The following is a 13,931-nucleotide window of genomic DNA, read 5'->3' on the forward strand; positions in this document are numbered from 1 at the left end:
GCAACGGCTTTTTCTTTCGCACCTCTCTGGATGAAAGTTGAACGTTGTTCACATCTCAGTTCTCCCAATCGTGTGTTTAAAATAAACACACGTTAAAATGCAATAGCAGATCGTTTAAATGTATACAGGTATACGTATAGGTGTGTGATCCGCAATTGCTGTTCGGTTGAACGGCCAACGACCTTTCCATCGTCACCTGAAAGTGAAAGGATGTTCCCTCCGGCCTTGGATGATGGTCTTTTTTCTTCCGTATACAATGGAAAACCAAATTCACCCCTTCCGTATACAATTTGCGAAAAAAACAAGCACACAACAAGATGTTCTTCCGCGGTTTCCCCATTTTTTGAATCCCTTTCAGTCTGTTCTGTCAATAGAGAACAAGAAAAGAATGAAATACTGGACAAGAATCGCACCCTGGCATCGATTGTGTCTACACATCATACAGAGCGGAAGAAGTGGGGGTCGCATCCATCATCAACTGTTTTTCCTTTCTCGTCCGCAAGGGCCTTTTGACCGGTCACAGACGGACAATAAAAAAAGAGAGAGATAAGCAAAAATCTGCATGTTTTCACTTTCAATTGAAAAGAATTGAATGTAAGTGTCTGGAAAATCGCGGAAGAAAGGCGTCGTATTAAAGATGATGATGATGCGAATAATGGACCCGGCGGAAGCTGCCAATTATCTCTGATAACTCTCTTGTATTTGTTTGCTACGTGTTGCTGCCCAACCCCCCTACCGTTAGCGAACAACAATCTCTACTAGCTACGTCTGCGTAATTGAATGATTGGCCAATTCCGTTTCGACCTTTACACGGTTATTCGATACCATCAGGTGATGCCATCGATCGATACTGCTGATCGGGGATGCTGGGAAATTATAAATGAGAAGCTAAACTAGCCGAAACTAAAAAAGTAAAAGTGTTAAAAGAAATAAATGGTTTACAATTACCCAAGAGCACATTTGGTTCAGAGTGACCATGAAATTTTTATGTTTGATATACTTCGTGATCGCCACATCTCCGATTGCTTTTCTCGTTACAAGGCCATTAGTAATGAATGTTCTAATCAAGCTCTTGATAACAAAGTGTATATACTCGAGAAAAAAAAATAAGTATTTGGCTTTTGTGTTTATTGGACTCATCTTTGACGGAGACTATGGGTGTGGGGATGGAAAAGAACAACTGGACACTCGGAATCGATTAAGATGAATTACTCCCGGTTCGTTTTACACACTTTTTTTGTGTGTGTGTCCAGCTCGGATATGTGAAACAAGGTCGTTAAAAATGCGACACACACACTGAGCGTACACTCATTAACAGCACAGTGTGTGTAGGAGGAAAAGGGGAGGTGGGTTGGCAGTTGGTCATCAGTTCGCCCTCACACACAAAAAAAATTGAAAGAAAAACGACTAGTAGGTGAACATCAGCGTTGCTACGGTCAAAGAGAAACTCTTCGTCCGCCTCGGTTCTTCCGCCATGTTCGATGCTGTGTGAAATGTGAGATATCTCTTCCAGAGCCGAAGAGATGAAGGAAGGACTGTAAGTACGTTGGAAGGAGGGTTGAGTCGCAACCATATATATATTGATGGATTCTTTTGCTCTACTTTTGAAAGCCTCCACCCCCACATTTGCATCAGTACCGTTAAACTTGAGTCATTTATGATAATAGTTTACTGTTCAAATACAAAATCCAGATGTGGATGAAGATTTTTATGCTTTCGGACCTGAAAAAGAAAAATTAAACTGTGATTTCTTCTTTTTACTGATTCAGCCAGGATGCTGGAATAGTTTATCTTCATGCTCTGATCGAACCGGAACTTGTGGCGGTACAACGGTGAAAAGACATACAAAAAGAAGGAAGTAACAAGACAAGGAAAGGGATGATGGCCATCATCAAAAATTGTCTGTTTTTCTATAGAGCCTATTCTTCTTTATTTCATTGTCGCTCCTCACACATGATTCGGATCTCAAATATGCCATCGTGTGGATATATAGCTGTCATCTTACTCTATATCGATATGGCGATCGGAAAAAGTGTCATTTCCCTATCATATTCGAGCTATGGAGAACACAAGTATTATAGTTTATTGGTTTCATCGTCTGATGATAGCCTGTTTGTTTCGAATCAGATTCTTCTCTTGTCAGCTGTCATATCGATTTTCTCAATAAACACAAGAGCTTTTATGGACGCAATTCAATTGATCAATTGGCAACGCCGTTAAATTGCATTCGCTAGTACGTAAAAACAGCTGCAACTCGATTCACGTGTGTACGTTTTGTGCTCCCCTTTTGGATGCCATCTTGTAATCTCTTCTGTTGAATCGTAATCCTTTCAGTTCTGCTCACGTGTTGGCCGAGAGACAAAAGGAAACATTTCACTCCCATTCGGATGCAAGCAGATCGAGATAATCAGTACGTATTCAGTGAAACCCAATCTAGGAAATGAGGGTCTTTATCATGTCCACGAGAGAAAATCTTTTAGGTGTCGACAGGACACAAGTTGATGACGAAATTTTTGTTTTTCCACATCATTGGACGTCGTTTAAATTCTTGGCGTTTTTCAGTGTGCAACATTCTAAGTCCCATCATTCACACTCACATAGTTTACCACCCTTACGTGTCATTTGAGAGCAGCCATTACCACCCAGGGCCTATCTCTTCTCTTCATCTGATTTTTCAGTTTTCCAGTATTATCGGATTTTTCTTTGCTCTCGTTTTTTTTTTCTCCTTCTTCGAGGATGGAATTTTATCAGTTTTTACTTCCTCTAACTACACAGAGATACGGGCGTATGTGTTCCTGGCCACACACCTACACACAGAAGACTTGGTTCGATGAAGCAGAATGAAAAAAAAAGACCTCTGGAATGCTACTGCTGCTGCAAGTGTCATGTTCTTCATCATCGTTGTTATTAGATAGCGGGAAATGGTAACGCATTGAGTCAACGATACGTAGGATATTTGATGACGAATGATGCGCAACATCATCGATGCTGCACAGCATTGGTTTTGTCTCGTTTAATGTTTTTCTGCTGAATTTTGAATCATGTCTGGACAAGTGCGTTGGTCAAAAATGCATCACGAAAGACAATACCGTCAGTCCATTAATCTCTGGCATCGCTGACGGCACTTACAGCACGTCAGTTTTATTGCAATGGATTCAAATCTCCGATTACGTATACCAACGAGTGCGTGTCGTAAACTCACGAAAACAATTTTCCTCATGTAACCACGTTCGTAACAACTAACAAAACAGGATTCGAATTCGGGAAGTATTTAGACACACTCACGACTACTAGTATTGCCAAGTTGGGGGTTGGGTGAACGATGAATTGCCACTAAAACAAACAAATCGTCAACCAACTGCATAAATATTACTGGTCGTTCCGTAAAAGAAAGAAAAACTATTGGAAATAAAAACATAACCAGAACCCAAATTTATCACCCACTGAGAAATGACGAATGTTTCAACATTCTTCTGAAGGTCTGACAAAAATAAATCAACAATTAATTTTTTTTTTTCATCAGCTCGGTTGAACAAAAGATGATTAGTCTATCGGAAGAGTTGCTCAAATGTCTATAACATCCAAGTGCACACACAGAAATAATAGGCCTGTATTATTTGGACGATGCGGACGGACCGAGTCGTAGGCGAGGATCGAATTGCGACAAGTCGGTGAAAAATGACCGCTTCTCTTTTTCCTATTGGGCAGCAAGCAACAAACTGTTTCCAAGAAAGCTTTGTCGAGCAAAAATTAATAAAAAAAAATAAGGAAAAGAGAGAAATAGAGAAAACACAGTACTTGAATCGCTCATGAAACAAGTCATATTATCTTTGATTGGGATTCGATATCAACAACTTCCTTCGTCTCCGCCTCCCCAAGTTTATTAATAAACTATTCTTGTGATGGATGGATAGGAAGACGCTTCACTAGCGCCTTATTACCAACCCCTTTCTCTTTTGTCTTCTCTCTCTCAATGCCCTTTTTTCCATCTTTATGGTGAAGTCCGTATCACATGTCGTGTCATTTCCATCATCGCGTCAGAGGGTAACGAGGTAATGACCGAGGGGTGGTAACCAGAGCTTAATCACTGCTCTTCTCGCTGGGCAATTCTAGCTGCATTTTCGATGGAATATGGGGGGTGGAGTGAATGCAAATCCATTTTTTGTTTTCTTCCCCTTTTGTTATTTTATTTTGCACTCCAGTTGTCGTCTGACCATCAGACGAGTTCTAATGTTTTACAATTCAAGAAGAAATAAAGACAGATAGTGTGGATGGGTATGAAAAGGTCTTAACGTGACCTCTCTTCAAACGAGGTATTATGACTAGTAATAACGATGAATCTACGATGAAAGCGAATGAGATTATAATAAGAAAGGAGACGAAAAACAATTAGTAAAATTAATTAAGAAAAAAACGATGCTATGTAATGGTGGCGTATGGACAATCTTCGCGTTTGGCGGACGGTTTTTGATCAACGGGCTAGTTGCGTAATTAAAGCAGCACACATTTCAAAAAATTCCATCGTTGGGTGGCCTCCGCCAATCGAGAACTGAGATTGCGACACGTCTGGATCTGTGCATTAAAAATCGCGTTGGCATGACGTAATCGTTGAATTTCAAAAACAAACGACATAGACAATTCGAAATGCACTTACTGGAGCTCAATTGTTCGTTTTCTTCTGTGCTGAGGCTCTTAAAATCTAACAGGTATGATTTGTAGTCGACTTGGTAGAGTTGCAACGACATTTTTGAATACCGATCATTTACCGGGTTCTTGCTACGCACTTGAACGTGGAAGGGATTCACTGTTCTCCATTCCTGAAATATCAATCACGTTACGGAATTTAGTATGAATCACTTGTCTTAGATAAATCGAGAGAAACACTCACGAAATCCAGTGTCTTCATAGCTCTGTAAACCTCATACATGATGTCATGAGGCTTGCTTTGTGATCTGATGCCTGTAAACAAGTATCAAATCAACATGAGGGACGCAAATTTCATAGAAAAAGAGCAAGAACAATATAATGGAAGCGTGTCTATTACCCAAATGCCATTTGGCCCGTTTCATCGGGGTCTTGGGTGCAGTTCGTTCGCCGGCACTGGCTGCTCGCTCGCGGAATGCAGCTGCATGTGATTAGAAAGACAATATATAGTCGCAGTTCGTAAGAAGATGATGCCATGAAGCTAGAACATAGGATGTTTCAAATTACGTGCGATTCGCTCCGGATGAGGTTTTATGCCTCCCGATCCTGGCGTAGGGCTAGAATCGCCCGGACTAAAAGCGGCTGGTGGAGGACTACCGGCAATGTAAAAATCTGATAGGAAATACAGAAGACTTAATAAAGAGAGAACAGTATTTCAATGGTGAATTTATTTTTAGCTTTACCTCGGAGTTCGGCTTTGGCGGCTTCATCTGCGATGCGCTTATTATCCACAATAAGGTGGTAAGCAATAGCCAACTGATCGTGGGGATCTCCACTTAAAAGGGCACTGTGCACTTCTTGCTCACGTACCCCAAATTTCTACGCGAAAGTAATGAAAAGGATTAGATATCAACTGAGTTTTGATTCACCATTATTTCTTTCTCACCTCACAAACTTCAGAGACTGCATCCGTATCGATCACAGACGTATCCTGTTCAACCGGGGAAGGAAACAAATAGGCAGGCAAATCCTTGGCAAACCAATCATGCTTTCTGATAAATAAACATAAGACATGATGGATATTGATATGAAAGGCATTCGGAAGGACTAAATTATTACTTGACATCGTCTATCGTTGCTCTCTTCATGGGGTCCACCTGGAGCATATGACAAAGCAAGTTCACAACTGATTTGTTTAGATAATCTGGTATAGGAAACACGCCAGCTATGAAAAAATATACAAGAAATAATTAGTAGCTCTACGCGGAATAGAGCTTTTTTAAAAAAATGTGTACATTTAATTTTGCGAAAGAGTGTCGGGACGTGCTCATCATCAAACGGCAAGGTGCCGCAAAGTAGCGCGTAGAGAATGACACCGCAGGACCAGACATCTACTTCTGGCCCAGCATATAGTTTGCCCGAAATAACTTCTGGGGCTGCGTAATTAGGAGAACCACAGCTTGTGCGTAAAAATTCACCATCCATCATCATATTGCTCAGACCTAAATTGGATTCCTTGATAACTGTCACATGGAAAATAGCTGATGCTTTGAGGATATCTACCGAAATCAGCGATTTTCACATGAAGGTTAGAGTCTAATAAAAGATTTTCTGGTTTCAAATCTCTGTGCACGACCATATGGCGATGGCAATAATCGACTCCAGAAATGATCTGCTGAAAGAAGCGCCTGGCTTCATGCTCCTTCAGCTATATAGGTAAATTTAAAATAATTGTTTAGTGTAGTGCATTGTTAAAGAAATGTGGTTATTTAATTTGTGAATTACCTTCCCATGTTTCACAATATAGTCAAATAGTTCTCCTCCTGAAACATATTCCATAATCATGAAAATATCAGTTGGAGTGCTGATTACTTGATACCTACAGTGATCAATGTACATATTAGAAAATAAAAAGTATGACAATAATAGAAGTATATTGATAAAAAATTAATTGAGGTTTATTACAATTTGATTATGTGTGGATGGCGGAATAGTTTCAAATTTTGAATCTCTCTTCGAATCTTTCCCACAACATCCAGATTTTTAATTTTTTGCCGATTAAGAATCTTTATTGCAACTTTGTGGCCAGTAAGTTGATGTTCACCAACTACAGAAAATTCACGGTGATAAATACAAATACTTAAAAAAAAACAGTATGGAGTCAATGTTTACTTTTGACTTTTCCAAAAGTACCAACTCCCAATGTTTCTCCCAAAACATAATGTCCAATTTTAACAAGAGGTTTTTCTTGTGATAGCAACGCCGAGGCGATCACAGGGCGTTCGGCCATTTTCGAGCTTGATTAAAAATCACCGATTGAAAAGAAACAACTCCTAAAAAAAGGAATCGAACGCAACGAAATCGATTAACTCTATTTTACAGTATTTTTTTTAAACATTAACCAGAGCAATACGCCACTTGACAACAGCAACGTATGAAAGGTAACGCTAATTAAAATACCTATGGGATGATTCCCAAATATGAAGTGTTTACAAAATATTAACACACAAAGTTTTGTCACGTACACTTTGCGTCGTACTACGATGAAGTGTCTGCTAACTAATCTGCTAACACAACAACTAAACAATTTTCAGTGGTTTGGCGTTGGCGTGTAGGACAACAAACGGAATTATAATTTACTAGAGAATTAGCGGAGATGAAAATAAAGCGTACGGTACTTAACATTAATTAATAATTCATGTTATTTTTAATTTGCTTAAGTTTATTTCTATGGTATAGCTGGTTTTATCCCGTATCGATATCGAAAATGCATTTAAATTCCAGAAAATGGTCGATAAATACTCAATAGATGTCGCGACAAGAACCAACATAGATACACTGACAGATGACAGCGTGTTTTCCGCTTCCTGTAGATGGGAAAATCGAACAGGAATAGGAATTAAAAAGTCCTAGTCGTGATTTTTTTCAGCGAAGGGGTACTGCCGAGTGTTCGAACGTATAGTCATGCAAAACGTAATTAATACAGTGAAAGGTACGGCGCTTGGAGTCGCAGAATATCTTACACCAGTGCTTAAAGTATGTACCAAGTTGAAATCAACGTTGTATTTTTTTAGTTTTCATTTAACGATATTCATCTACAAATATGTTATCTTTTTTTTACAGGATTCCAAATTTAAAGAAACTGGTGTGTTAACCCCAGAAGAATTTGTTAAGGCTGGCGATCATTTGGTTCATCATTGCCCTACATGGCAGTGGGCAACTGGTGATGAATCTAAAATAAAACCTTATCTACCCAAAAACAAACAGTTTTTACTCACAAGAAATGTTCCTTGCTATAAGCGTTGCAAACAAGTATAATGTTACCCTAGATTTCTTATTTTTTAATCCTCAATAATAACAAAAGTTTTTTTATTTATAGTTGGAATACACTGACCAAGAAAAAATTGTTCAACCAGAGGATGGTGAAGGAGGATGGGTTGATACACACCCCACTAATGAAAACTTAACTGAAGGATCTGCAACAGCAGAAATGTCAAGTGAAGAAAAGGTAAACCATCTTTTCTTTGGACATTGTACAAATATACTTTATTTTATATGTCTGTAGAGTGATATGGAAGAGGCTGAAGATATGCAAAATAATTTGGGGAATGCCATAGCTGATCTTGCCCTTGCTGATGATGATGATGATGGTGAGGCAGCTGTGATGGAAGATAGTGATCTAGAAGATGAGGAAGATGAAGTTAGTAGTAAAGTTCCCGATTTAAGATGCATATCATTTCCCGTATTACGTCATAGGCAGAAGTCAAGCCAACCTTTGACCGCGAAAATGTAAAACCTAAATTTAGTGAGCCAAGTGGAGAAATTATTCAAACGAGAACGTATGACCTGAACATAACATATGATAAATACTATCAAACGCCTCGTCTGTGGGTTTCAGGTCATGACGAGGTATCATGAAATGTTGAAAACATGTTTCTTCATCAACAAACATCTTGTTATACAATTTTACCCCGTGCTAATTTTGAATTTAAATCGTGTACAGAATCGCCATCCTTTATCAGTTGACCAAATGTATGAGGACGTCAGCCAAGATCATGCAAAGAGAACAGTAACTATGGAGACTCATCCCCACATACCCGGCCCGCCTATGGCTTCTGTTCATCCCTGCAGGTAACTGCATTTATATTCATGATCTGTCAACTATACAATAATAACATTTAAAAATGTTACATAAAGGCATGCTGAAGTCATGAAGTTCTTTATCCAAACTGTTACAGAAGGTGGAAGAGAGTTAGGTGTACATATGTACTTGATCATCTTTCTGAAGTTTGTTCAAGCTGTTATTCCCACTATTGAGTATGATTACACACAGAACTTCACAATGTAATCAAATATGAAGGATCTTTAAGCCATTTCTTGTTTGTTTGTTTTCTTAAAGAATCTTCTCATATGTTTACAACCTGATGCTTAGGCTATTGTTTTTAGATCAAAATACACCTTGTATTTGCATTTTCGAGAACCCACGACAGCTGAAGCTATCGCGTAATGTTGATAAGGTCATGCACATTTTATCTAAGGTAGCAAACTAAAAATGTATACGAAGGAATGTCGAGGAAGATATTTATAATATACTATGTATATCCGCGCTTCCGCTGTTCCTGTTCGGCCTGCGGTCTGTTGTCTGTATCAAATTTTCTATGGCCAGTGCGGCAATGGCAAGAACGGCAACTGTGGAAGTAGCAGAAGAATCTCGTGTTGTGAATTTTGTTGACAATTTGTGCACCTTGCCGGTTTTGCGGCCTAAGTTTTCACAGAATTATAGATATTATTTGAAATAAGGAACAATCAAAAAATGTTTTCCTTTCGATTTCGTGCCATAGCTAATCTATTAACATTGAAGAATGGTGTTTCCTTAAGCAATGTGTATCAAAACCCACAGAGTAAGTCATTGGTACATTTGTTAAATTTGAAATCAATGGATTTTTTAATAATTAATTTCTATAGGCTCCTCAAGAATGTTGTATGGTTCCTTATCTACCACAAACCCTTCTCCAAAGTGGGAACTCCTTAGTGCAATTTGTCTTGAAAGAACACCAATTATAATGCCCCCAATGGCAAAAATTGAAGAAGAAATGGCAGACATGTTTCAGAAGCTTGATACCATGAAAAGCCTCAAATCAGACCATGAACTAAAACAAGATGAAGACAAGTACCAAAACCAGAAAATTGTGTGATGCATTTTTACTTCATTGACATTTTTTTTTACCTCAGAAAAGTTATTGCAAGTCTTGCAGGGGAAAATCAAGATGAGAGCAACACAGATGTAGCAACAAGGCAAACAGCTCAAGATTTTGAAGATGCTTGCAATGAAGAACTTAGCAAATTCAAACCTGGATCAAAGATAACAGGTACCTATGGTTAAAAAAAAGACAGAATGGTGGTTCATATAAATATTGTAACTAGCTGAAGATTTGAATGGAGATCTAAAGTCTACAAACAGGAAACTGGACAAGCACCTAGTGTTTGTTGTTCAAGAAAAAAAAGAAGGCAAGAAAATTTGGAAGCTTCCCCATGCCCAATGGATAAGCGGAGAGACGCTACGTGAAACTGCAGAACGAGCTTTAAAGGAACATGTTAAAACACCTGATACGTCAGTTAGAGTGCTAGGAAATGCTCCATGGGGAGTGCACACTATCAAGTATCCTTCGTCAATTAGGGAAAAGGTAGGATTTACTGGTGCAAAGATCTTCTTCTTCAAAGCACAGCTTCTTTCTGCGTGCACGACTTGTTCAGACACAGAACACCATTGGCTGGGTAGAAACGAGCTTACAGAATATCTTGATCCGCAATACTTACGTAGCGTCCAAAAATTTCTTATTGATGAAGACTAGTTCGTTTATAGCATAGGATTTGTTAGACAAGTCATAAAATACATAATTTTGTCTCACATTTCCGTTTCTTCAACGGATATTATCCCATACTGTTTAAGCTAAGTGAAGTAGTAGATTGGTTTGCACATTATATTTTCATCAATCAAGATACTGTTCGATGTACAAGTATAGCATGGTCTCAAGCTAATTCATAAGAGTGAGAGTTATGAAGAAGTTATCGATATAGATAGAGAAATCGAAATTCACTTTAAGATGTCGAAAAGAAAGAACCAATTAGATAAGAAAAAGCAACTTAACTGATAGCCAAACTGCAACAGCTCAGTGATTGTTTCGACATTACAAATCAAGTTAACTTATTTTTCAGCTATCGTACCACAAAATGTTCCAACGTGACTATTCGATGGCTAAGTCCCGAAAGCTATATGCTTGAAGGAAACACAGTCGAAAAGCGAGGTTAGAACAAAGATTGAAAAGGAAAAGTTAAAGAAAGCAATTTTACAAACTGCTTCGAAATGAGAAATGAGATGCAATCCTGTAAATCCTAACTGTTCATCACTTCAATTGTCCTGCTATAGAAGTTAGTAGTTGTGTTTTTAGGTTTTGAAGTCGGTAAAACAACTTGAGTTATAAGAACGGACGCACCACTTTAATACAAAAAAATCAAGAAAGTTATGAAGGGAAAGATAAGGGCAAAGGAAAAAATTAAACAAACGGCATTGTCGCTTTTTAAGTATGATACGGGGCAACGTAAGTGGCAGGAAAGAGGCCGCGGCGGGGGCCAATTTCACCGGTCCACCAATGTTGATCAGAACGGTCGGTCACAGTGATGACGTCACCTCGTTTGAATTCCAACTCACCTGGTTCTTGAGGGGTGAAATCGTACAGTGCCTGCACCAAAAACTGTCGGGAAATTCATACAAGAAAGTATTACTCAATCGTTGGCCTAAAGGTAGAAAGAATACACGCATGTGTGTACAACTAATAAACTCACCTCTTCAGGCACCATGTCTCGTAATTTTATATCCTGAGACCGAGAAACAGATGTGGAGCGATGGTAGTCGACCAGTTCGTTGAGCGAGTTGAATTTTACCACCCACAAGAAGAATTTCCCCTGGGCGTCGCGAAGTACTTTGAAGTGCTGGACTCCATCGCCACATCTGCAGGACAAAACAAAAATTTAGAACATCCAACGAGGAATTTTCATAGTTAAGCACAATGTACATGTGGAAGAAATTAAACTACAAGAAGTCGAATCGTGGAGTTGATGGCTTCCTTGTCTATAAACAAAAAGCACTCATCACCACCCAGCTAAGAGGATAGGAACCTTAAAGCAGATTATATAATACAGCTGGGCATCGTAAAAAGTTGTGAGAGAATTGAAGAAAAAAAAAATATATAAAAAAAAAAAAGAACGGTGCCAAGTTCCTGTTTCGTCACATATATAGATAGCTGCTCGATTACGGGTTGTGGTTCACTTGGCAAAGAAAGACAAATTGGCTATCGACCTAACTTAGAAGAATGTATCTTTTACACGCCTTACAAGTTTTAGAAATGGCCCACCAAAGGGTAAAATTAATTGCCAAAACTCAGAAGCACTGAAGTTCAAACATGAGGCAGCAAACGGATCATCATTCTACAAATTCAAATGTTACACGCAATCCGTCTTTGTTTCTCGGGGGAAAAATGACAATTCAAACCCATTCCACAGTGAAAAGTAGATGTGAATGGAATAGGATAGATGGAATGTAAACGGATGTTGCGTCATCGGCCTCAACTCACGCACTGCGTTTCAGAAAATCCTCGCGTGATCAACTTAAAGCTCCACAGAAAACAAGCTAACCAGATTGAACACTGGTTCATTAATTTTCTATTCAAAGTGGTCTTCCCTGTATGACAAACGAATATGAAATACACAGCCTAGTGGCCTGATCGTGCAATGTCCGATCTCATATAGACGATAGTCGCATGTCGGAAATTCTTTCACGCTCCAAGCATACTCGTAGTGCCAGGAAGAGAAGATATTCTGGTTGTTTGTGTGCTAAGTCTTCCTCGGTTTTACACGACAGAAAACAACAAAAACAACTTGAATATTAAGCTAGATGATTCTTAGCGGAATTTTAAAGAAGATTTTGCTCTTGATAGTTTCTCAATAATTAGGTAGAAATTTAGCTACAACCAGACATTCCAGACAGGAAGTTATTTCCTTTACATACATACTTATTTTTTGATATTACAAGCTAAATAGCTAATTCATATTCAGTCAATTATACTGGACAATGTAGATAAGTTTTCTGTTTACAAATATTACATTGTCCAACAACATTGTTGAATGTCTTCTTTAATCCATAGGAATTAGAAAAATATTGGCCTGTTTGATTTTTATATGCAAAGGCTGATAGCAACATTTTAAAAAGAATTACTATCCACATACTTGACAGAGAGGGAAAAGTCTCCTGGGGAACTTTCGCTGACTCTAACAACAAAAGCACCTTCGTGTTTGTTGCCCAATAATTTTTCTGCATCAGCTCTGGTTATTCTTCCATAGTACCAGCTGTGGGTATCAAAATAAATGTTTTAAATAACTCAAGTTTTTCACATTTTTTCAAGCTAGGCTTACTCATGGTTCTTCATTTCAATGTAGTTACTTGGTATCAACCCTTCTTTTCCATCCAATTCAGCTCTGTACCAATTCAGATCATCTTCCATGTTCAGAATCTATATGTTGATAATAGGAAACAAATCATAACATACTCATAAATGAAATTTCATGAGTTTGCCAAAAGCATCATTTCTTAGTGTTACCTTAAGAACTTGTCCTTTTCGAAAACTAAGCTCATCTTCAGCAGTGGCATTAAAGTCATGTTTTGAATTGGCTTCCATCTCAAAATAACAAGTTTTCTAAAATCACAGATGATAAAGTGTTTCTTGGCAAAACAAGCTTCTGAGAAGGAATTTCCTTTTCAAGGCTAGGCCGGATGTGCACCACGGCTAGGTTTATCAAATGAAACGACTGTTGGCGAATCACCAAAAAGTTTTGACTTTATTCAAAGTCGAGTTACACTTCTCGAAACTCGAAAACGAATAGCATTTCTCACAATTGTTTAACAATATTGACTACCAACTGACGTATCCTTGATTGTTTGATTAACTAGACACTGTAGATTTCAGGGCGCTACGAAAGCCAGACAGCCATAATTTTGGTAACCCTAGTTCGACATTTACCCACCAGTCTTATTTTTACCAATGGAATTTTTCAAAGAGAATTTATTTCAAATATTTTAAAAATATGAGATATGATTTTAAAAAATCGTGAATAACTGAGATATAAAAAAGTAACAAATGGAGTCTGCGTTTCGGGTTTTCAGTAAATCTAAATTTTAAGCTATCTGAATACCATGCAATGAGAAAAATGTGGCAACGTCGAATTCGAACGTT

General features: G+C 38.3%; 4 protein-coding genes and 1 long non-coding RNA gene across 6 annotated transcripts; 3 read left to right on the forward strand and 2 right to left on the reverse strand.

Annotated features, from left to right (window-relative positions):
• The first annotated feature begins 2,229 nt into the window (after window positions 1-2,229).
• Window positions 2,230-3,088, forward strand: LOC116936079. The gene is made up of 2 exons (XR_006651165.1): window positions 2,230-2,410; window positions 2,776-3,088. It is a non-coding gene; the product is annotated as an uncharacterized LOC116936079 (long non-coding RNA).
• A 1,070-nt stretch (window positions 3,089-4,158) lies between these two features.
• LOC116930435 (5'-AMP-activated protein kinase catalytic subunit alpha-2) lies at window positions 4,159-7,323 on the reverse strand. Of its 2 annotated transcripts, none has more exons than XM_032937848.2 (14): window positions 7,170-7,323; window positions 6,817-6,977; window positions 6,610-6,751; window positions 6,430-6,523; window positions 6,208-6,352; window positions 5,940-6,146; window positions 5,764-5,869; window positions 5,591-5,696; window positions 5,388-5,523; window positions 5,212-5,316; window positions 5,045-5,125; window positions 4,889-4,959; window positions 4,655-4,817; window positions 4,159-4,572 (listed from the first exon to the last, which is right to left on the reverse strand). In XM_032937848.2, the coding sequence occupies exons 2-14, from the start codon at window positions 6,932-6,934 to the stop codon at window positions 4,472-4,474; spliced, it is 1,575 nt and encodes a 524-aa protein (XP_032793739.1). In that variant the 5' UTR covers window positions 6,935-6,977; window positions 7,170-7,323; the 3' UTR covers window positions 4,159-4,471. The 2 variants fall into 2 exon arrangements, with proteins under 2 accessions (XP_032793739.1, XP_032793738.1); XM_032937847.2 differs by having other exon boundaries at window positions 7,105-7,265.
• Window positions 7,324-7,455: 132 nt separating this feature from the next.
• On the forward strand, window positions 7,456-9,114 carry LOC116930437 (ubiquitin-like-conjugating enzyme ATG3). Its single transcript, XM_032937850.2, has 7 exons — window positions 7,456-7,680; window positions 7,768-7,956; window positions 8,024-8,152; window positions 8,210-8,344; window positions 8,401-8,553; window positions 8,648-8,775; window positions 8,842-9,114. The coding sequence occupies exons 1-7, from the start codon at window positions 7,609-7,611 to the stop codon at window positions 8,990-8,992; spliced, it is 957 nt and encodes a 318-aa protein (XP_032793741.2). The 5' UTR covers window positions 7,456-7,608; the 3' UTR covers window positions 8,993-9,114.
• A 219-nt stretch (window positions 9,115-9,333) lies between these two features.
• On the forward strand, window positions 9,334-10,554 carry LOC116930438 (39S ribosomal protein L46, mitochondrial). The gene is made up of 4 exons (XM_032937851.2): window positions 9,334-9,545; window positions 9,610-9,814; window positions 9,877-10,013; window positions 10,069-10,554. Exons 1-4 carry the CDS (start codon window positions 9,458-9,460, stop codon window positions 10,494-10,496), a joined length of 858 nt encoding a protein of 285 aa, XP_032793742.2. The 5' UTR covers window positions 9,334-9,457; the 3' UTR covers window positions 10,497-10,554.
• Window positions 10,555-10,611: 57 nt separating this feature from the next.
• LOC116930439 (growth factor receptor-bound protein 2) lies at window positions 10,612-13,707 on the reverse strand. Its single transcript, XM_032937852.2, has 5 exons — window positions 13,299-13,707; window positions 13,114-13,211; window positions 12,928-13,047; window positions 11,488-11,653; window positions 10,612-11,396 (listed from the first exon to the last, which is right to left on the reverse strand). Exons 1-5 carry the CDS (start codon window positions 13,374-13,376, stop codon window positions 11,223-11,225), a joined length of 636 nt encoding a protein of 211 aa, XP_032793743.1. The 5' UTR covers window positions 13,377-13,707; the 3' UTR covers window positions 10,612-11,222.
• Window positions 13,708-13,931: the final 224 nt, after the last annotated feature.

Source organism: Daphnia magna, linkage group LG9, assembly GCF_020631705.1.
Source record: "Daphnia magna isolate NIES linkage group LG9, ASM2063170v1.1, whole genome shotgun sequence".
Taxonomy (NCBI): domain Eukaryota; kingdom Metazoa; phylum Arthropoda; class Branchiopoda; order Diplostraca; family Daphniidae; genus Daphnia; species Daphnia magna.